The 20,899-nt window shown below is 49.2% G+C and overlaps 7 protein-coding genes across 8 annotated transcripts; 3 read left to right on the forward strand and 4 right to left on the reverse strand.

Annotated features, from left to right (window-relative positions):
* Nucleotides 1-4,738: 4,738 nt before the first annotated feature.
* Nucleotides 4,739-6,664, forward strand: PV10_08184 (uncharacterized protein; the record flags this gene model as incomplete). The annotated part of the gene is made up of 8 exons (XM_016373165.1): nucleotides 4,739-4,884; nucleotides 4,959-5,052; nucleotides 5,112-5,219; nucleotides 5,280-5,555; nucleotides 5,621-5,884; nucleotides 5,943-6,109; nucleotides 6,167-6,401; nucleotides 6,461-6,664. The coding sequence occupies 8 exons, from the start codon at nucleotides 4,739-4,741 to the stop codon at nucleotides 6,662-6,664; spliced, it is 1,494 nt and encodes a 497-aa protein (XP_016220076.1).
* A 551-nt stretch (nucleotides 6,665-7,215) lies between these two features.
* PV10_08185 (uncharacterized protein) lies at nucleotides 7,216-7,637 on the reverse strand (the record flags this gene model as incomplete). The annotated part of the gene is made up of 2 exons (XM_016373166.1): nucleotides 7,216-7,520; nucleotides 7,562-7,637. The coding sequence occupies 2 exons, from the start codon at nucleotides 7,635-7,637 to the stop codon at nucleotides 7,216-7,218; spliced, it is 381 nt and encodes a 126-aa protein (XP_016220077.1).
* Nucleotides 7,638-8,236: 599 nt separating this feature from the next.
* On the reverse strand, nucleotides 8,237-10,149 carry PV10_08186. Of its 2 annotated transcripts, XM_016373168.1 has the most exons (3): nucleotides 9,865-10,149; nucleotides 9,005-9,805; nucleotides 8,237-8,953 (listed from the first exon to the last, which is right to left on the reverse strand). In XM_016373168.1, the coding sequence occupies exons 1-2, from the start codon at nucleotides 9,962-9,964 to the stop codon at nucleotides 9,252-9,254; spliced, it is 654 nt and encodes a 217-aa protein (XP_016220079.1). In that variant the 5' UTR covers nucleotides 9,965-10,149; the 3' UTR covers nucleotides 8,237-8,953; nucleotides 9,005-9,251. The 2 variants fall into 2 exon arrangements, with proteins under 2 accessions (XP_016220079.1, XP_016220078.1); XM_016373167.1 differs by having other exon boundaries at nucleotides 8,237-9,805.
* Nucleotides 8,370-9,195, forward strand: PV10_08187 (uncharacterized protein; the record flags this gene model as incomplete). Its single annotated transcript, XM_016373169.1, has 2 exons — nucleotides 8,370-8,789; nucleotides 8,845-9,195. The coding sequence occupies 2 exons, from the start codon at nucleotides 8,370-8,372 to the stop codon at nucleotides 9,193-9,195; spliced, it is 771 nt and encodes a 256-aa protein (XP_016220080.1).
* A 585-nt stretch (nucleotides 10,150-10,734) lies between the features above and the next one.
* PV10_08188 (uncharacterized protein) lies at nucleotides 10,735-12,088 on the reverse strand (the record flags this gene model as incomplete). The annotated part of the gene is made up of 5 exons (XM_016373170.1): nucleotides 10,735-10,788; nucleotides 10,865-11,030; nucleotides 11,088-11,359; nucleotides 11,429-11,778; nucleotides 11,826-12,088. 4 exons carry the CDS (start codon nucleotides 12,086-12,088, stop codon nucleotides 10,941-10,943), a joined length of 975 nt encoding a protein of 324 aa, XP_016220081.1. The 3' UTR covers nucleotides 10,735-10,788; nucleotides 10,865-10,940.
* Nucleotides 12,089-14,133: 2,045 nt separating this feature from the next.
* PV10_08189 (uncharacterized protein) lies at nucleotides 14,134-15,593 on the forward strand. Its single transcript, XM_016373171.1, has one exon. The coding sequence runs from the start codon at nucleotides 14,283-14,285 to the stop codon at nucleotides 15,285-15,287; it is 1,005 nt and encodes a 334-aa protein (XP_016220082.1). The 5' UTR covers nucleotides 14,134-14,282; the 3' UTR covers nucleotides 15,288-15,593.
* A 3,416-nt stretch (nucleotides 15,594-19,009) lies between these two features.
* On the reverse strand, nucleotides 19,010-20,653 carry PV10_08190 (uncharacterized protein; the record flags this gene model as incomplete). The annotated part of the gene is made up of 1 exon (XM_016373172.1): nucleotides 19,010-20,653. One exon carries the CDS (start codon nucleotides 20,651-20,653, stop codon nucleotides 19,010-19,012), a length of 1,644 nt encoding a protein of 547 aa, XP_016220083.1.
* Nucleotides 20,654-20,899: the final 246 nt, after the last annotated feature.

Consider the following 20,899-nt stretch of genomic DNA (forward strand, 5'->3'; position numbering starts at 1 on the left):
TCTGTAAAGCAAGATGTATGTATGTGTTATGTGACCTAAAGCATTTGAGATCGAAATATTAGGCAGCGAGCCTTGTTCAACCGACTTGGGGGCTCATTGAGCAGTGTAACCACCGTCCACAGTCACCGCACTTCCTGTGATGAAGGAACTTCTTCCACCCGAAAGAAACAGAACCACATTCGCCACTTCCTGAGCACTTCCCCAACGTTTCATGGGAGTGAATGTCTCAACTTGTTCACTAGCTCTTCGTACAAGTTCTTCGCTCGTGTTGATGAGGGGGGTATCTATATATCCTGGGCAAACAGCATTAACCCTCAAGCCTTGTGCGGCATAGTCTAGCGCCGCGGTCTTCGTTAGACCTAAGACAGCGTGCTTCGAAGGTACATATACGCTGGACAAGGCGATACCGACCAGACCCATGCTATATGATCAGAATGTCAGTGTTATCGGGCGTTTCAATTAGAGTCTTCTCGGGCATGAACTGTCATGTGTGGTCGCAGCCCAAATTTATTCCCTACCAAAAACGAACAGAACTAGGTAGGTATACACTTACACGGACGATATATTGATTATCGAGCCCCGTTGACGTGAATTATGGTCCCTTTTATAGATACCGCGTTAGTCAAATCTCCACATGGTCTGTCAATTTGGACAACTGCACATAGCAAATAGGGCTCTTCTCACATGGACGAAACCAGCCATTCTTGCTTCAACATAATCTGTGCTGCGACCCGAACGCAGTAGAAGACGGCGTTGACATTGACGTCCATTACTCTTTGCCAGTCACTTGTCTCCGCAAAGATGACACCGCCAGGCTGTTTATGTGCAACACCGGCACAATTGACCACGTAATCGAGTCTGCCGAAGTGTGTTGCGGCTTCTTTAAAGGCTGAAATGACCCGGCTCTCGTCCCTGACATTGACCGCCAATGTAAGACACTGGAAATCTTTCCTGGTGCAGGCTCGCTTCACCTCATCTTCCACGATCTCGAGGTTGGCGGTATCCAAATCGAACAATGCGACGCCAGCTGCGCCTTCCCGTGCGAACGCAACAGCACATGCTCTGCCTATTCCACTACCCGCGCCTGTCACCAGAGCAAAACCTGGTACGTCCATGTTGCTTCAGTTGGGCAAAGGAGAAATGGAAGTTGAGTCAGCAAAGCTCATACCGAGAACATTAAAAGACGTGTATCCAACTCTTTATGTACCTCGATTGTCGGTCTATGTGTGCGCTCTGGTGTTGGATCTACCTGTTTCATCTCTGGTTCAGAAAGTATGCATGCTCACTAGGTTCGGAAAATGATCATGGTACTGTTGAACTCAGGAGAGGGACATAGCACCATACCCGGGAAACAGATGGCCTAGATACCTTGGATGCTGTGAATATACGGAATAAGCCCCCGTATGCGGACCCCGCGTGTTTATCTGAATACAACCCAAGTATTTGACCGAGGTTGCCGTGATCTGTTGTCAGTCCATCGAAAGCTGAGGATTATATGGCGTCTTACGTAACAGCTATCAACGATTTCAAGAGGACAGGCTCGAGTAGGCTTCAATACATTGTGTTCTCAAAGACACGTTGACGTGAAGGCCCCTAAAAGTATTACTAACATAATATACCGCCGAAAGAAGGCAACCGAGATTCCAGTGTACCCAATCAGGAGCATCTTATAACATCCTAAAATGGTATGGGCTTTCTGTATTAGGTCTAACTAGCTCCGGCTCAGAGCATCTTGGATATCTTGGTCGTGTCCAGCCGATAGGGAAGATGGATCGCACCTTTTTGAATCTCAAGCCGTCCGATGAGATCAGATTTAGTGCCGAGGCCGATTGGCTATTTTCTTCGGTACCATAGCCCCCAGCGCTTTTCTCCTGACGGCATGCGGGTGGAAAGCCATCTGATGCTCCAGAAATCTCCAGGGTATCAAAGTGTCCTAATCTAGTCTATTTCTGGCATCCGCATTCCTAACTCGTGAATTTGGCGCATATAACTTGCAAAACCCTGCTTGGTAATGGATCTGAATTTTTAGAATATCCCATACACCGCTTGGATATGACAGGTACACTATATGTAATACAGGTTGGTGCTTCGTCATACAGCCCTTGCTCTGCATCTTTCCACGCTCGCCAAAATGTCCCGTACGCAAAAAGCACTTGTTGTCAGCGAGCTGGGCAAACCAGTCACTCTGCACAGTGACTGGCCAATACATCAACCCGGTCCAGGCCAAGTCCAAGTCCGTGTCATAGTCGGCAGTATCAACCCCCATGACCAAAAGGCTCGTGATTGGGGTCTATTCATCAAGGACAGTCTGCCCGGAGGCTTGGGCAACGACCTTGTCGGTGAAGTGACCCTTCTGGGTGAAGGGGTGAATGCGTATACCATTGGAGAACGCATCTTTGCACAAGGATGTTTTAAATCATCTGGTTGGTCGCAGAACGCACTCCAAGAATATGCAATTGTCGAAGTCGACCACAGCGCAAGCGTTCCCGAAATGTGCAGCGATGATGAAGCCGCAACGCTGCCCTGCAACTTGTTGGCGTCGCTCTTTGCCATCCACGATGGACTGGGCATCCCTGCCCCATGGACACCGGAGGCTGCTACGTTCGACTACAGAAATTCCTCCATCTTGATTATCGGCGGAGGAAGTAATACCGGCAGACTCGGTGTGCAACTCGCCGCTCTTGCGGGTATCGGACGCATTATTGTCGTGGGTGGCGACCCGAATGAAATGACAGAGTACGGCGCAACGGATATCATCGATCGTCACGGTTCGCCGGATCAAATTACCGCAAAGATTCGCGACAACGTAGGTGATGACTTGGTATATGTGTTTGATGCTGTCAACCCGCCCCCGACGCAGCACATCGGCATCAATGCTTTGTCGCGGTCAAAGAAAGGGAAAATGGCCAGGCTTCTGCCCAGTGGACTTCCAGACCTGTCGCAGATCAAGTTACACCAGGACGAATATGAGTTAAAAGATATATACGGGGTGTCACTCTTGAAGCCTGATCTGGCCAAGCCATTCTGGAAAAGATTACCAGGGTATCTGGTCGAGAACAGAATTCGTCCCACAGCGTATCAAGTTGTGGCAGGGCTAGACGCCGAAAAGCTAAATCAATTGTTGGACGATTATAGGGACAAGAAGAAGACTGTAAAGGCAAACTTCCACCCAGGAAGGTAGTCTGGCCACTATAGCGCACCATCGGTTGGCAGCAGTCGAAGGTACTAGACCCTTTAGCTAAAGCTGACTTCCAAAAAGCTTGCGATGTCGCGCTGAAGAGGGGGATGTACTTGGGAGAACCCTTCTATGCGGTTCAAACGCGGCGAATATAGTGCAAGATAACCCAATTTAACTCCAGCAGCATCACACATCTCCTGAATATGAGGGGCTGTGATGAAAAGACGCATTATCCATGATGAGAACGAACTTCGTGTTCAGGAAACCTTCCACAATGGTGCAGGAGCTAGTCGACTAAGTCCTCGAACATAGCACTATCCATAGTACCCTGCGCGACAAGGCTTGCTAAGGTCAGCTCGTCCTAATAAGCCAGTCATATCAAGTGACACAGTCTTGTCCCCCCAAACATTATCATCCATGTCACCATGATGTAAACTCGAGTTGCGATGTCACTTGTAGAATGCGTGTGGCATTCTTGAGAATATAAGAAAAGGTTGTCTCTGATGTAGCTCACTGATTGATCCTAGTTGCCGATCCCGACCTCACACTGTATACATCCTTGAACACTCAACGAGAAGCCACTATGTCTAAACAATACAAGGGCCAGGATCTATTGGATATTGCCAAACAAGCAGAGCGAGATCTTGACTCCAGCTATGTTAAGACGATGTCTTCAACAACTTGTGCCGGAATACTCTGTGAAAAATTCAAAGCGTCTTGAGACTTTCACATTTAAGTCTCATCTGACAGTAGAAAAACCACTTGACCCAAAAAGTTCCATCCACGTGGGTGAATGCCTCGTTTCACCGTTCATTTGCCTTGCGATGTAGCACTCCTGGAGTGAAAAGGACTCGCTCATTTCAACGAAAATATAATTTTATTCATCTCCGAGGCATCGAGGCAGCCTTCATGCTCGATATATCCCTCGTGCCCGAGGTGTTCGAATACAATGATCGAGCATCGCGAGCTTGTTCTCCACCAGAAGCCTAGAACCTCCCAGCGATTTCTTTGTCAATTGACAATCAGCTCAGATTTTCGGAAGCGACGTTTTTCTGTCCTTGAAAGCAAGTCATGGATACCGCTAACTCTCAGGGCCTCTGTTTGTAAAGCCGTGCCAAATGGTGGCGGCGGCCATAGAAAAACGCACTAATGCCGCATTTGGCATCCGAATCCTCTTCTTGGTTTAGCTCTCGAGTATCCACAACCACGGGGTGGCACGGGGTGGCACGGGGTCCCCGCCTTTGTCTTGGTTGATATTGGGGACCGTGGACTAGCACTGGGGAACACTGGTGTGGTGGCGTACCTCGCCCCAATGATGATAGTCCTCCTGACGGCTTTTGAGGAGAGGGCCCCTCGTACCAATAGCGCGTTTCTTGGTATGGTAAGTCTGAAAGAGGCGTGATAGGTGTTTTACTGGGATAGCAAGGACGAGTATAAGAGATGGATATTCCTGCTGCTGTTGTGGTCGGAAGCAAAGTATCATCAATCTTTCCTGGTTTAAGTGACAAAGCATAGACCATCGATATCTGAACTCTTGTCTATCACCATACTCCTCCAAAAATGGCGACTCCCGTGAATACCACAGCAGTCCCCAGCACGGCAGGCGAAGCCCATGAACTTGAGAAGAGCCAACCGATCAACGAGGTGGAAACCGTAGCATTGTCAACCACAGAAGACAGGAAGTTGCTCAGACGCATCGACTTGTGGTAAGTGCTAAACATTATCTTGGAGAGCGAGAGGCAACATTTGCCACAAACAAATGCTGATCAGGAACGCGCAGTCTTTGCCCCCTAATGTTTTTCACAATGACGCTTCAATACATGGACAAGCAGGCACTTCCCACAGCGTCTATCTTGGGGATCATCCAGGACCTTGTTAGTCTTGGTTTTCAGATCTTGTCGTAATGTTATCCGACGCTGACCATATCGTACAGAATCTGTCCGGCAGACAGTATTCGTGGGCGAGCTCGATCTTTTGGTTCGGCTACCTAGGTTTCACCTATGCCACTCCATATATAATGGTTCGGCTGCCTATCGGCAAAGTCCTTTCTTGCACTTTGTGAGTTCATCCTCGTGTTCCCTTTTTTCCGTTCAACGTCAAGAAACTCACAGGCCGCAGCGTTGGCTGGGCAGTCATCATCGGATGTCACGCGGCAGTCAAGAACTTTGGAGGCCTCATGGCTGTTCGTGTCCTATTAGGAATGGCTGAAGCTGCAGCAATTCCTGGATTTAGTTTATTGATTGGCATGTTCTATAAACGCCAGGAGCATGCACTGAGGCACGGGTATTGGTTTATCGGGAATTCGCTCGGAATTATCATTAATGGCTTGGTGGCCTTTGGGGTTGCTCATATTCAGTCCGGTATTGGTGCTTGGAAGGTATGTATTCGGACCTAAACTCGGGAGTATTTATTAATCAAAACCGTGTCTAACCCTTTTACTAGTGGCTATTCGTGACCCTAGCCGTCATCACCTTCGTATGGGCGGTGGCAATGTTCTGGCTCCTACCTGACACGCCGGTAACGGCGAAGTTCTTGTCCACAGAACAAAGGGTCCATGCGGTAGAGCGCCTGCGGAGCAACCAAACGGTAGTCAAGAACAGACAATTCCAATGGTATCAGTTCCGAGAGGCATTAGTCGATCCTCGGATCTGGCTGATTGTTCTCTTCCTGATAGCTGTGTCTATATGCAGTAGCGCTATTGCCGCGGTATGAATTCTCCTTTTCGAGCTCTGCTTCGAGAGTGTTTTGCTAACAAAAATTCTAGTTCACTCCTATTGTAATTGTGGGGCTCGGCTACGACGTCTTTCAGGCTAATCTCTTCAACCTCGCTCTTGGTGGCATCCACGGCGGCTTCGGCATCGCTGCGACCTATCTCTGTTCACGTTACAAGAATGTTCGATGCATTACGTGTGCCGCTCTATGTACAGTGAGGTTCGTGTATAGATGCTGCGCATGAATAGTAGCTCCAAACACTGACCAAGCATATAGTCTCGCCGGAGCTCTTCTGGTCCAATTCGGCCCCAACATCGGTAGCAGGTTGTTTGGAATCTTGATCTTCTGGGCCTATCCGTGCACGGTCGCGATTGCCTTCTCTCTGGTCGCTTCTAATGTGGCGGGCTTTACCAAGAAGAGTGTCGCCACATCGATGGCCACTCTCGGCTATTGCGGAGGCAACATGATCGGTCCATTTCTTTTCTTCCCTCGTGAGAAGCCCAAGTATCAGGTATGTGCTCACCGAGTGACAAATGAGGTCTCTTGCTGGAACTGACTTTCCCTGCACAGTCTGGTTTCACGGCGACAGCTTGCTGCTTCGGTATTGCCGTTGTGATCATGCTGTGCTTGTTGGCCTTGACCCGTTATGAGAACAGCCGCCGCGACAGGGTATTTGGCGTGGTTGATGAGTCTACCCTTGAGATGGTCGAGGAGGAGGTTTCCATCACTGATCGCACCGATGGCGAGAATTCAGTCTTTCGCTATATGATGTGATGGGATTGAGTTGTTCCTTGCTGAAGGCATAGCTAAGTCATGGATATTGTTCAGCAGAAGGTGCTTTAAGACAGCCCAAGAATCGTGCCTGAGGGATTAGATGTACAGAGCAAGTGGTTTACCGGGTCCAAATCGAAGATGATGTGGCAGCAGGATCTTGTAAGGTCCTACTTCTTACTCATCTATTCTTATTTACGGTACGGTCGTATGTTTTATAGTTCTGGATCCGTGAAAGGCCCAATGGTGATGGGAAGACTCCCCAGTGGACGGGGTACGCCAGTGCCAGGCCCTGCTGGTCTTGATATCTGCATAGGCGAGCAAGGGGCATCCAGTCTATGTGGTGGTGGTTAAGATTTCCAAGACAGTACGGGTTATGCCTCTAAATGGGGGTCCTTTCTAGTCCTTCGCATACAGCTTCATGCCCCATGAGCGGGATGTCCAACTTGAGGAGGTTGATGGCATCATTTCTGCCCATCTTGACTTTGTCAAGAGGATTGATAGGCAGGGAATCCCACCATTCAGCCGCTTCATCCACGTCCTCGTATTTTGTATCAATCGAGAACATAATACGGTCGGCAACTACCTCGGCCATTGCGTGGGCTAGGTTCGTCCATGGCCTTCAACCTGTCACCGTGGATGTCTTCCAGGGTCTTGTTGAGCTCGTCCCCGGCCCCAGGGCTCGCAAACATCTTTGCATCCCATTTATCCGAAGGGAGTTTGATGGCTTCTTCGAGGGCCACCTTGCCCTTATTCTGATCTTCGCCTTTGGACGACCCAATGGGCCTGGATTCGCCGGTCGAGTCTGCATCTTGATTGGAGGACAACGTTTTGCTGGTGGCTGCGCTGGTCTGCCGATCTGGGGTCAGTAGGATGTGGGATAGGCAAGAATTTAGATACCATTGACAGCAATACGCTCATCTAGCTCGTTCAGGAATATTGTTTGCCTTTCGGCAGAGTATCCCGTGACAGACATACTGTGGTCGGACAGACCGTCCCCGGGAAGTGATGCCGGGAAGCCATTAGTACATACCTAGGTATCGCTCCTGTTACGGCACAGCACACGTGCTGTAGTCTCGTGACTCGCGACAAGTATATCCTCCTCACTCCACGAAGTCGCTTCTACTCGAAAGGAAGTAGGCCATCGTCGGGACTTCTGGCGAGATTGATGATTCACCGTCTTTATGCGGGGGCTAGTGCGATTCTTCAGCGTCAGACAACGCACCGCTCCCTGTTCAATAGGACTTGGACGTTCTTTGTCCCGACATGCCCGGAAAACTACCATTTCTGACATTGAGGACGTTTGTGGTAAATGTCAGGTGTAATACCCGTGGCACTGGTGGGTCAGCATGGCCCACGCTGATTGGAATTCTGACATTGAGGCTCTAAATTCTGATATTCATTTACTCATCCAAGTACACACGGTACTCTATGGCATCCGAGTAGTCCATAATAAAGGGCCAATGGGTGCAGTATTTGTGAAGGAACGGATTCCTCAGCCAGACATAATGTCAAACCAACTTGACCGAACTTGATCTCCGCCCCCGGCCCCCCCTCCCCAAATACCCCGGGAAAGCAGTATATTAATATGCAGAACCTTTCTAGACCGGTGAGTCTTCCAGTTGCCTTGAAAACCATCACAATTATCCAGACTTTGTCCAATCCCGCTGCCCTCGTCTCTTGAACCATTTTGAACCCCCTCAGAGCCATGTCTGCAACCAAGCCCTCAGTGGTTATCATTCCTGGGTCTTTCAGTCCAGACTACTTCTACTTCGACATTGTGAAGAAGCTACAGGAATATGGATATGAGGCACAGGTGAAGAACTTGCCATCAGCCAGCCGACTTCCCCCGGAGCAGCCTGCGACCATGTATGAAGACGCAGATTTCTTTCGTGGTTTGGTTGAGCAACTCGCAGACCAGGGAAAAGATGTCGTTTTGGTGACACATTCATATGGTGGAGTGGTTGGATCGGAGGCCGCAAAAGGGGTGCTCAAAACGGATCGAGAAGCTGCAGGAAAACCAGGTGGACTGGTCAAGCTGGTTTATCTGACATCTGTGGTCCCGGAGCCGGGGGTGTCTCTCGGTGGTCAAATGGGCGCTACCCTACCGACTACCATCGAAATTGAGGTAGGATTGAGCCAGTCTCGTTCCTCAAAGCCCAGGTCAACTGACCCTCGTGCAGGAAACTGGTTTCATGCGTCAGACCAAGTTCGAAGTAGGCTCGAAAGAGTGCTTCTCGGACCTGCCTCTAGAAGAGGCGATTGAATGGGGAAAGAAAATGTCCAAACAGTCTGCAGTCAGTTTCAGCAACGAGTTGACATATCCTGGCTACAAGTATGTACCAGTTTCGTATATATTCTGCGAGCAAGATCAGATCCTGCGACCAGATTTTCAAACAAGCGTTATTGCTGGCATTGAGAAAATGTCAGGCAATAAGGTTGATGTGAGACGCTTGAACACCGGGCACTGCCCAAATGTCAGCAATCCTTTGGGGACTGCAAAGGTCATTGCGGAGGCCATAGTCGGAGCTTAGCATCGTAGAGGGCCTGCTCAGATGGCCTGATCTAAGATACATTATAGCCACCTGATTTAGAAAAAGAGATAACCCCATTTCTTGCCAAAGTCTTTGCCCATTTTCCAAGACGTGGGATCCCAAGCAGGCGCTCCCGGCTTGATCTCAAAGCTGTCGAGGCAGAAGAGGTCCGCGAAGAACTCTTCCTCGTCGATGATTCCCATCAAGGTGATCATGTTGTCCCTCATTTTGGGAAAGGGAAAGCGATCCATCCATCTAGGGTGAGGTATTGTTAGCTGAAGAGTCGTTGGCTGTAAAGAGTCCGGGACTTCAGGGCCAAATTTTGGTGACAGCTCGGTAACTGGAATGCTACAAGAGATTCCCATTATCGATCCATTGATGTAGAGAGCGCAATACGCTGAGCCACTGAGTCCGCCGTGCACTGTTTTTCCGTTAGACGAGGGAATGATGACATCGAAGCCACGGATGGAACGAGGCGGTGACTGTTCCAGGCTTTGGGGACTGTTTTCAGGCGACGCGCTGACGGCGGAGAGAAGGTCGCAGCTCGAGGATGCTTGGGGGCTATTATCATTGTTGGACGATGCCTTTTTGAACTCCGCTAAACGTTTTCCTGCTCCACGGGTCAATATTTAGACCAGGTCAACGAATACGATTAGAAGGAAGACCAACGTCTAGCTCTTTGTGCGAGGCGGTCCTGCACCTGTTTCCTTCTTTTTGGATCCTCGATCCCAAACCAAACATCATCTTCGGGCTTAGTTAACCGACCCATCGTGAACAGGAAGCCAAATTAGCACCCACGGACGTTGAGTGGACAAACAAAGAGTCGATTTTCTGACAAAATAATGGTGACTAGCATGAGGTTTCTCCAGAGGTCTGGGCTCACTAAAGAAAGCGATCTGGGGACGGACTCAGACAAGGTAGATTAGTAATAATATGGTTGGCAACTACCCTAAGTTAGTATAGGCTGAGTTGACACGCGGGGTTCCAATAATACGGAGTAGATCTGTGGTTGCAATCGTGACGAATCATGGGCGAAGCACAAAACTGACATGTCTGTTCCAGTGGCCAGACCATCCTGAGGCCTAGCGCCTATATCTTCGCTTGGTCCTACCCTGCTACCGTAGGATTTGTTCTCAAAGCAAAGAGAGTCATGGGCACTATTGTTAGGTTTGAAAGATTACGTACTTCGCGGGGTTCAAGGTGACAGGCCACCAGGCCACCTTGGCTCCTCTAAACATACAGTGTATGTGACCCTTTGCCACAGGAAGTGGCGGTTATAGTGACCAATAGAGCACAGTCTCGCTAGCCGATCATTTACCCAGATTGCGGTCATGGGAGCGACTATTCTGACATGGGCACGAAATTCTGACTACTTGTACAAAGCAAATGTATCACATTACTGTAGTTCGTCTGTGGGCTTCATAAGCCATTCATCTTCGACGATTTCTGAGGATGTTTCTCTCACTTCCGGATCCCAAGTCAACATCTTTCGTATGAACTTTAGAAACAGATCCTTTTCTTCTCCAGGAGGAATAGTGGTGATAAAGTCCTCAAAGGACGTTTCAGGAATGGGAGGTTCGGATATCCAATTGCCTGTCGTTATCGAATGTTATTTTCTCGCACACAAAGTAGATAAAATCATTAGTACGAAGGATTAATTAAAACTTGCCTTTTTCGTCAAAATATGTCTGAAAGAGTGGGCTTCGTTTGATCATCTCCAGTGGTGGAGGACCAAGATAGCCGATCTACTGGGACAATGCCAACGGGAGAACGTATTGATTATGAACATGATCCATAGGATCGAAGAGATTTCTGCCTTCTAGAAGCTCAAGTGTCTAATGATAGTCATTAGTACGAGATCACAACCGTAAAAACTTTGCTTCTCTGCTTACCATTACACCCACCGACCAAATATCGACCAGGAAATACCAAGGAAGCTTCAAGAGCACCTCAGGAGCTCGATATATATCGGGCATGCACCAATCAGTATTCATCGGCTCTGCTAGTCTCATTTTGCCAAAATCAGTGACGATAGGGTGGCCTGAAACTTCAGTAATGGCAGGCCAAGATCTGTGAAGCGCAACTCCATTGTACATGATTGGTGTGCTAGGATCTTGCGATTCTTGTTCCTCGATGTACTTGAAGATGCCTCCGTCCCCTGCAGCTGTTCAAACATTTTGGGGGGAAATGTCTATGGCAGAGTTAGAAGATCGCCTTTCAACAAACCACCTACTGAGCATACCAGTATGTACGACGCCACAGCCTGCGTGTAGCCAATTTAAAGAAAAAAGTACACGATGTACCAAAGATCTGACGAGTAATTTTGGCAGAATTGCATCGTCCAATGTTTCCTGCAATGTGCGAAGGCTACACCCTTGTGCTTCAGCCGCAATGCAATAATGACGACCGTGTGGACCATCAATCTCGAAGGTGTCGAGGGCAAGACGTGTGAAGTCTAAGCCCGGATGATCAGCCTCCTTAGCAATTCGACTCAAGCGCTTCAACATGGCCACTTCGTTGGTAACTGGCGATGTCTCCTTTCCATCTTGAACGCAGACCTTTAGCGAGATATATCGCTTCGATCTACACAGCAGTTAGTTACAATTTCCACAGACGTTCGGGTGACTAACATCTCGTCTCGAGCAAGCCAAACAGTGGAATACGCTCCATAGCCTAGCTTCGCAATGATCCGATATTGTTCTCTGAATATATCGCCAAATTTGACGGGATAGTAGCGCTTCTGATCAAACCGCGATAGTGTTGCTTCCTCAATAGGCCAATAGCTACTAGGATATGTCGGGCTGTGGATTCGCTGACCAAATGTTATAGGGAGACCACCCCAGCTCGATCGGGGAAAAGTTAAGCGCTGTAAAAACGTATTCGCACCATGCATTGTGGAATATGTGATATATCTTACGCTCAACCCCCTAACAGATGCGCTGCCTATTGTCAATAACAATATCCTCTTCACAACAGCTGCTTGCATTGTTGTCCCGGTTCGCCTTTCTCTGTCCTGTCAATGATACAGCGTTACCTATTAGAGCGTACTCGCCAGAAAAATAGTCTGGAAGATTTGTCAACACTCCTCGACAAGTAGTCATGTCACGTTTTTGGGCAGCCCGTAATATCACCATCATAAGCATGTTATTTATATAAGCGCTCATGTCAGGAACAGCATGGAGAGTTCGCAGGGTAGTTAGCACAGTGTATAATTGACCATTCGATCCGTGGTCTTAACCTTGACTCCGGAGACTTGAAGTACATAGGAGGATAGTGATGAGCGGTGATGTCGCAAATCTCCCTACTAGAATCCGCTTTGCAGGCTGTGTTAGCTGACCTAGATAGGTCTCTGTCATTCTGGTGCATGAGAGCTCGTGAGCTGAGGAAACTCATGACGGTGATTAGCGTCAGTGAGAAATGGTCCAGCTTTTGCGTAGGTTAGTAATAAGGGACAATTACCCAAGAATAGTGGGCTCGGCCTTCCGGTGGAGGTTTTTTAGGTGGGCTCAACACGGATGCCCAAGCCCACGCGACCATACAAGGACAAAGTTTTGCGTCGATTGACTAGGTACTATGGAGTTCCAGGACGGGAAATACGGAAAAATCAATAGCACAAGCCCTGATACCAACAATCCAATAAGTTTTTAGACAATAATCCGCCACTGTGGCAGGCTATTACTGTGTGTGTTTCAGAGACAGCGGTGAGATCGAGGCACTTCAGTTAAATTTGTGACTATTACTACTCAGTACGGAGTACTAGGTACTTACTGTAGTTTTGTCATGTTGGGACAGTCACCGACGACCCTAACAAAAGGGTTTGTGGACTGTGAATCCACTCACTAGTTCATAGTTAATTCTACATGCTTGGGCCGCCCATCGATCGACACACACGATACATAAGCACGCCATAAGCAGATGCCACAGCCTCCCAGCATAGTGTGTCGAGGGTGTTAGTTTTTAAGTGTCATAGTGGCGGGGTCATTTGGGAGATGGCGGAGCGGCTCACGCTTTTTAGTCAGAGCATTAATTCATCCCAAGCTTTGCAAGATGCCCTTAGAGGCCACTAAATCCATGCAATCGATCACAAGGTCGATTTCCGAATGCTATGGCACTACGCCTCCTTTTCGCCACCGTGTGGTGTGGATAGATACAGTCCACGATCGTGCAGTACAACAGAAGTGAAACGTTTGGATTGTGTTGGATTTCCTCGTCCACGAAATATTGGGGTCAGATCTCCGGGGTCAAGGAGCAGATCAGCACAGCTGCCCGTGTTGGATTTATTTTGGCTTTCAATCTCTTCCTTTGCACGGAGAGTTACGGAGATCCTGGGGTTTGGGTGCGCGGTTCCGAACCATCTCCGCCACCACTCCAGGCATGCCAAAGGCTCCCCTGGTTGGGTTCTTGGGGATTACGGGCTTGTCATTCGTCAGCTGAGACTCGCCAACGTGGTGGCTTGGGGCCCCCTTGTACCCCCCGTCTCCATCAGATGTTGTCCTTACGCACGCTCACGCAATCTACGCGCGGAGCGAAACACGGGCTCAAAGAAGCTAAGTCTGCTTCCGGTCAAGTGACGAAACCACCTTTTTTACACATCTGGACCATGGGCCGGAGGTTCGCACGACCCAGGCCTTGGGCCATGGCTAGATTTTGCACAAAGTCGCTGTTTTGGGTGGCTTTTTCCGACTCGGGCCGAACAGCGAAACACAGCGACGGTAAACAGACCAGGCGTTTCTTGATGGCTCTTTCATCGGCCGTAAAACGTGATGCCAAACTCATGACCCCAGGTGCCCAGATTCCACGCTTATGGAGGGATCCTCATGCACGGTCAGGAGTGGGAATGGATACGGTAAGCTTCTGGAGATGCCAGATTATGCTTGCATGGAAATTTACTTTGTTCTTTGACTGCTACTATAAACCCTTCCCACCCCCCCTCTACCCCGTCCCTCCACCATTTTGTAGCCAGCCTTGTATCGTTCCCATATTAGGTACTCGACCAGTCCTACTGGCTCTTGAAGCATTTTTGCCTACTCTCTCACGGGTCACCTTGGGTTACCACGAGGCAGTTCGGTGACCTGGTCTTCGCCATAATGTCTTTGCTTGAACGCCTTTTCCCTCTCCAGGAGCTCGAGGCTCTTGGGAACAAATATCATGACCCCTCGAACAAGAAACGAAAGCTTGAGGGTGAAGCCAGCCAAAGCAAGCCTCGAAAACAAAACAAGCAAGATTCACATGACCACCGGCGACATACCATGTCCGATGTTTCGAAATTGAGTCGACCCATCACAATGTCTACGTCACTTTCAAGAAGCACCGAGCCATCTATCAAGCGGTCCAATTCATCTTCCCAATCAACCTCGCTCACCACAGCCAGCAGATCATGCCTTCCAAATTTCATCGAACCATCACTTCTCAAGAACTATCTTCAGCATTTACACCCCAAGGACCGCCATCGGTATTCAATGACCAACACGCCAGAGCCGGAGGTTTCGCGAGCTTCGAGCCAACGTGGGCGAACCCCAATCGAGAACGAGGAGAACACGCATTCACCTGCATCCATGGTGACCGACACATCCTCACCTTCGTCATCGGAAGGTTGCGCTACGCCATCGGCGGCCATGTTCGAGCAATTCCGATCCGGACCATTTGGACATCTCTTCAACGGCATGCGACTCACCGAGCACGAACGAGATTTCATGGAAGATTTATTAGGACCAACAGACCTCGCAACCGAAGAAGCAAAACCGGCCCAGGCCCCGATTAAGGCACTCGTTGCCTCGCAAACTCTCGTGCACGAGTCGAAAGTTGGGAGTCGAGAGATTGGCGTTACTCGCGAAAATTCCAAGCCAGTTGTGCCTGTGAAATTAGAAGACAAGCAAGAAGAGGAGGAAGAAGAGGTGGTCACTTATCGCGGATTCTCCATCGGTCGACACTATGACGATGATGATGACGATGAAGACGACGTCCACTCGTCAGGAATGAGCCCGATCAACGACACGGAGATGGAGCCCCTGCAGCTGCCGCAGGGACACAATAGCAAAAGCCTGATCAGCGTGCAGGACTTTTTCGATCTGGAAGAAGCATCGGTGCTGTGACTGATGCATTATCAGACGAGGTTTTCAATTACTACGACATGCTCGATTCCGAGGCAATCAGAGCCTTGACGCGCGAAAGCATCGATTTACGACACGGATGGAGTACTATTGCTCGACATTTTACATGTCTATAGTTGGTTTGATAGGATCAACCACCAACAAATGTATACCTCAGCAGGTGTACCGGGCGCACTATACCACGGATTTGAAAGATTTTGGTCAGGAGCGCCAAAGTGATGAAATTTACACTTCTAGCAACCTATCTACATTACATACAATAATGGGATGAAAGTGGTTTGCTTCGTATCAGCTTCGTAAGTGACGATGATGAATCCACGAGCACGTTATTGCATAATTCCCAGAACCCCTGGAATGCCCATCATGTGCAGTTGGTCAGACACCCTGACACCCCGTGCAATCAAGAATGCCACACGGGAATTCCAAGAAGAACATAGCCGTTAGCCGTGGCTGGCGGGGCGGGAAAAAGTGTTGTGTGGGAAAGTATCATACGGGAGTAGAGAAGAACGGCATTTCCGAAAGGGGTGTGACACCGACCAACACTTCCATGGAATGAGCCAAAAATTTGAAACAGAAAACATGTGAAAATCCACGGCTTTGGGAGAAATGATTATCATTACCGGGGTCTAGACAATCTACTCCGTACTACTACTGTACAACGTATACCCACCGATTAGGTACTCAGTTGCCTAAGTACCTAAATAAGTTGGTTATGCATGCAGTATATGCGGGAAGTTCCTACCAGTAAAGTGCCTGTGAGTTTACCGAGAGCCTGTTCGATAGCCTTGCCGCGGTCCTGGGTAGGTATCTGGGTAAATCGATCATCGTCTCTTTACCAACGACACTACAGACTACACTACATACGATCAACAAGGCTTAAGAATGCCGAACTTGTTGGTTGGATAGTTCGGCATTCGGGGTTCCGTGGGCTTTTGGAGGGGACGGGGGGACGGGGGGAGGGTGCACGGGGCTGCCTTGCACTACTTACTCCATGGAGATCGGTACCGGCGGGACGCCGAGAGCTGATCCAAAGGCTCCCCAAAATGAAATTGAAGTCAAAGCCCAAGTTGTCCGGCTCCGGTGGAGGGTCCGAGAGGGAGGGCGTACGTGTAGAAGGCGTGTTCCGGGGAAGTGGCCAAGTGTTGCGGTTACTTAGTCGTTCTGTTGTTCGAAGGTCTCTCGGCCCCTTCTCTATTCGGCGCCTGCTTACTTAAGTTTACATGTGTCGGTTCCAAGACTATTATACCGTGCGATATGAATGCTGAACTTGATGATGATGGTGATGATGATGACGACAATAAACCCAGTGTGATCCCTCGACCATTGGTACACTGAAGAGAAAGTGAAGCATCCTTGCCAGTGACTCATGCAAGGTCGGAGTAATGGATGGTATCATCGGAGAAGTCATGCGCAAACACGCCCACAAGACCGGACCTTAGCACGTCGACTGATAGGAAATTCTACCGGCACGACGGTGCTTTGGACATCTAGGATCCGAAAGGAAAAGGAAGGTTTGGGACTGTCTACACACAATGAGACCATGTGATTGTGGATGTTTCGGAAGACAAGACGTGCTCCGGGACCAGTCAACTGCAAAGCAAAGCCAGCGCAAATCGAGGACAAAGAATCAAAGATTGTTGAGACTGGGCTAACAAATCAATTTGAGCATCTAGTGTGCCGGTCTCTGGCTAAAAATTTAGTCCATGGAGGACTCCATCGTAGTCAAAAGATTGGTGATGCATGTCAGATATTGTCCTGTCATGGGATTGGACTGTTTAGAACGACAGACATTCTTTTCATCTGTTTCTTCACATGTCAATAGATATTCGTATATGACTCCTGAATCCTCACTGTTCAGTCGGTGGGTTAAGTTATCGACATCAGGGTTCATTATCATCAGACTCAGGCTCAGGCTCATATATATCCAGCAGAGTCTGACTTCGTCCCATTGTTGGGTGGCTTCTCTACGTTTTGCTCTGCTTCTCAGCAACAGGTCGCATGGCGATTCCCCGATTCACCGCATGATCAGATTGTGCGTGCTCATACCATTAATTAGCTTTTTTAGCGTCTCAAGTCCAAGGGAGGCACGGGAGGGTCACTTCAACATTCCTTCTTCAGACCTGAAAGTGTAAGTAGTCGTACTTCTTACCATTGGCATCCGGCAAACTAGTCCGAGGAGTATCCACTTTCACAATCGAGACAAATTTATCAGCTTGATGGTTTCTCGTGAATTGTGAATTTTATGTGTGTGTTTTGTTCGTCATTGAGCTTCGAAATTGTGTGGCGCCTATTGTAGGCGGCAGGGAACCAGAAGTCCTAGTACTACTTCTTGTGGGCAATATTGATCATTTGGTCGCTTGATCACTTGATCAGCCTGAGATGACATGACGTTTCGTCTCATCTCGTGTCCGTGTTTCCTCCGTGCTTGTGTGTGGGGACCAATATCTGTGGCATTGGCATTGGCATTCCATAGTAGCCAGGTGAATAGTCCGTCTTGCACTGATGAGTACTACAGAAACTACTACGGGACATACCTTATGGATTTGTGGTGTCTCGGCTCGGCGACTAGCCTCGGCTCGTGGATCATGGACCCTTTGACCTTGTATCACCGACACACATATAGCAGTCAAGGAGAGCACATCCATCATGGTTATGCAAACATCAACTAGGCACTAACATATAGCCGCTCCAGCTCCCTATCTAGATAACTAAGTAGCTAGGCGGCCAGGGCCACGGGTACTAATCAATTTGAACGAATACCTCAAGACCAGCCGTGGCTCGGCCGTCGGGCCATGATGAGTTATCTATCAGAACCACTCTACTGGTAGTCTTCACCTGCCGCTAAGCATATAATATTGCCGTTTTCACATCACCGTCAGTAACATAATTATTGCAAGTAGCCGCAGATTAGGTAGATTCGGGTGTTGAACCATCAAGAGCCGATTTTCTGACTTTGAAGTTCTAATCCCTAGGTAGATATCTATTGTAGTAGGTATCTAGATATCTCGGTGAGTCGGTGTTTCGGTGAATCGGAGAATATAGCTCGGTATCTAAATCAAGTCTCGGTACTTTGTGAATGCGCAGTTGAGCAGATGCTTACCTAGGTACAACAGTAAGTAGTATATTCGTTGGCAGAATTCCTCGTCAGTACTTTCTCAGCCAATGATAGATTTTGATTCTGGTTCTGATGGTGACTCCGAGGGCTATTCTCATTGCCGCGTTGCCGCGGCTGAATTCTCCTATTCCAAGTCCTCTGGAAGTTTTACATCCCGAGCCGGAAGCGGAAGTCCCGCCAGACTCACCTCACACATACTACGTACGAGCAGGACATTTTCCCGCGGCTGTCTTGTTGTCAACCGAAGTGATTCATAGCATCACCTCCCAAATTCGTATTGATGATCTTGATCATGTCGATTTCTAGACTCCACCAGCCAGTCTGCCCTTGCCGATTCGATGACCACCATGGGCGCACAAGGCATGCATCTTCCACCGGATTTATTGTGCATAGCAAGCGCATCTTCATGATTAGACCAACTTGGTAGGAAGTCCTGTCTATGCGTATCTGTACATAATACAGTATTCGACAAACGCCTATCCAACAGTAATACCCCAACTTGGCGATTCTATAGTCCTGTTTGACCTCCGCCCAGTCAATATTAGCAATCTTTCCCTTGCACCCAACCAACCAAGACATGAAGCTTAATTCATGAACTCAACAAGTCATGAACACTCATACCCTTTCCTCGATCTTTCCCCTGTCCAGCACCGCCTTGTCCATTGCCTGAGCCGACACCACCCCCAATACCCACGCTGTGGCGCCAATCAGTCGTCAACATCATCAATGCAGCAGATGCAGTGGCTTCGGCTGTGCCGTTGGTCTCGGATATTTCGCCAATGCTGATGCTATTGCTGTAGTCTCTTCCGCTTTCCTCGGAAACACTGGCTCGCCCCGCCGTAGATGTTTGCGCCTGGGGTAGTTGCAAAGCCGTCATTTGAGACAATGGGGGAAGAGGTAAGTGAATGGCCGTCTTGGGGCTGGGCAGAGGTTGCATCTGTGGACTAGGCCTCTGGCTGCTGCTGTTGATCGACATCCATGGTGTTGATGATTGCATCATTCGACTTCCGTCATTGGTGGGCAACCTTGTCAATTCCGGCGAGAAGTGAATTGAGTTGAACGCAGGACTCAGGAGTGTCGGCGTCGGCGTTGCGCTGGGATTACTTGGGTTTGCGCTGCCGGTGGGCACGTGGTTGAGCGATCCAGAATATGAGCCGAAACCAGCGGCAGGACTGGGACCAGGGCGCAGCTTGATTTGCGGTTGCTCTTCTGATTGCCCTTGACCTGGCATTGCGTGTAAGTATGGCGATGGATATGCTGAACTTCCTGCAGATGCAATGGATCCTGTGCGTGCGTCACGAAACTGCCATTCGCTCGGCGGGATAGACGATGTGTTGTGCTGACGTCCAGGCTGAGTATGCGACGAATATGGTGCTGCTGTCTCTGGCTGCTCGTCGTCCATTTCTTCTTCATCTTCATCGTCATACTCTTCGTCTCTGATGACAATGTTCAAGGCTTTGGGCATGTCGCGCGCTTCGTCATCGTTCTTTTGAGCCTTGCCCTTGCCAACTTTCAATTGTGCAACACACCCTTCTAGATATCTCAGGTATTCGATACCTGCTTGGAGGATGGCCAGTTTGTGCATTTCCACCCCTTCACATGCAGGTATCATGTCCTTGAGCACACCGAATTCTTCATTCATCTTGCTCCGACGCCGGCGTTCGATGATGCTATGTGCTGTTTTGCGGGCAATCTTGCGGCCGGCAGCACTAGAAGCTGTCGCCTGTTTCCGCTTCGAGGTGGTTGAGGTATTGGCTGCGGTGCTAGCATTGGCTTTGGATGTTCCGACGGTGCCGACACTGCCTGGAGGGTGATAGCTTGCGTCACTATCCGGAGAAGGCTGATGTTGCGTCGAAGTCGACTTTGGTTTCATTTGTATGATCTTGCGAGCACGACTAGGAGGAGGGGGGAGGCCATGAGAAGGGTTTGAGTTGCGGGACAACTGTGACGCCTCCGCACCGCCATTGGATTTAATCATGCCTGAGGCGGTTCTCTTGTTTCGGGGCTCAGATGCAAAAGACTTGTCCTTTGGTGACACCGGAGGAGTTCGTTGTTTGGGGATCGTGGACGGGGGAGCGGAGCCTTTCGAGGACGTGTGGGTCAATGATTTGGGCGAACGCAATGCCGGTGGAGGTAGGTCGAAAGCGGTCTCGAGATCCGGCTGAATATTCTTTTCTATTGCCTTCAAATCTGTTGAATTGCCGGGCGTAGGGGGTGGTCGTGGACGAGGCATTCTGGGCGTTCACAAGGACGACGGCTGAGGCCCGACGTTTGTACCTGCGCAAAGCAAATGCAACAATAGGAGGAAGAGACTCGACGATGGAATAGTGAGACAAGAAGCTGCTGGATGGTTGTGTCTGGAGAGGCCAATCAATGAAACTGGCGGTAAAGAAGGAAGAAGAGGTTGGAACAGAGGTGATTGAGGATTTCGAAGGAGGAGGAAGAGGACTCAATCCCAAGATGCGACCATCAGAGAAGT

Source organism: Exophiala mesophila (assembly GCF_000836275.1).
Source record: "Exophiala mesophila strain CBS 40295 unplaced genomic scaffold supercont1.6, whole genome shotgun sequence".
Classification (NCBI taxonomy): Eukaryota; Fungi; Ascomycota; class Eurotiomycetes; order Chaetothyriales; family Herpotrichiellaceae; genus Exophiala; species Exophiala mesophila.

What these genes read in the sequence shown, in the direction of transcription:
- PV10_08189 (XM_016373171.1), top strand. Translation starts at nt 14,283, where the DNA reads ATGTCTTTGCTTGAACGCCTTTTCCCTCTCCAGGAGCTCGAGGCTCTT.
- PV10_08186 (XM_016373168.1), bottom strand. Translation starts at nt 9,964, where the DNA reads ATGGGTCGGTTAACTAAGCCCGAAGATGATGTTTGGTTTGGGATCGAG. An exon ending in CCTCGCACAAAGAGCTAGAC is followed by an intron (nt 9,806 to 9,864) that starts GTTGGTCTTCCT and finishes CCCGTGGAGCAG; the next exon opens with GAAAACGTTTAGCGGAGTTC.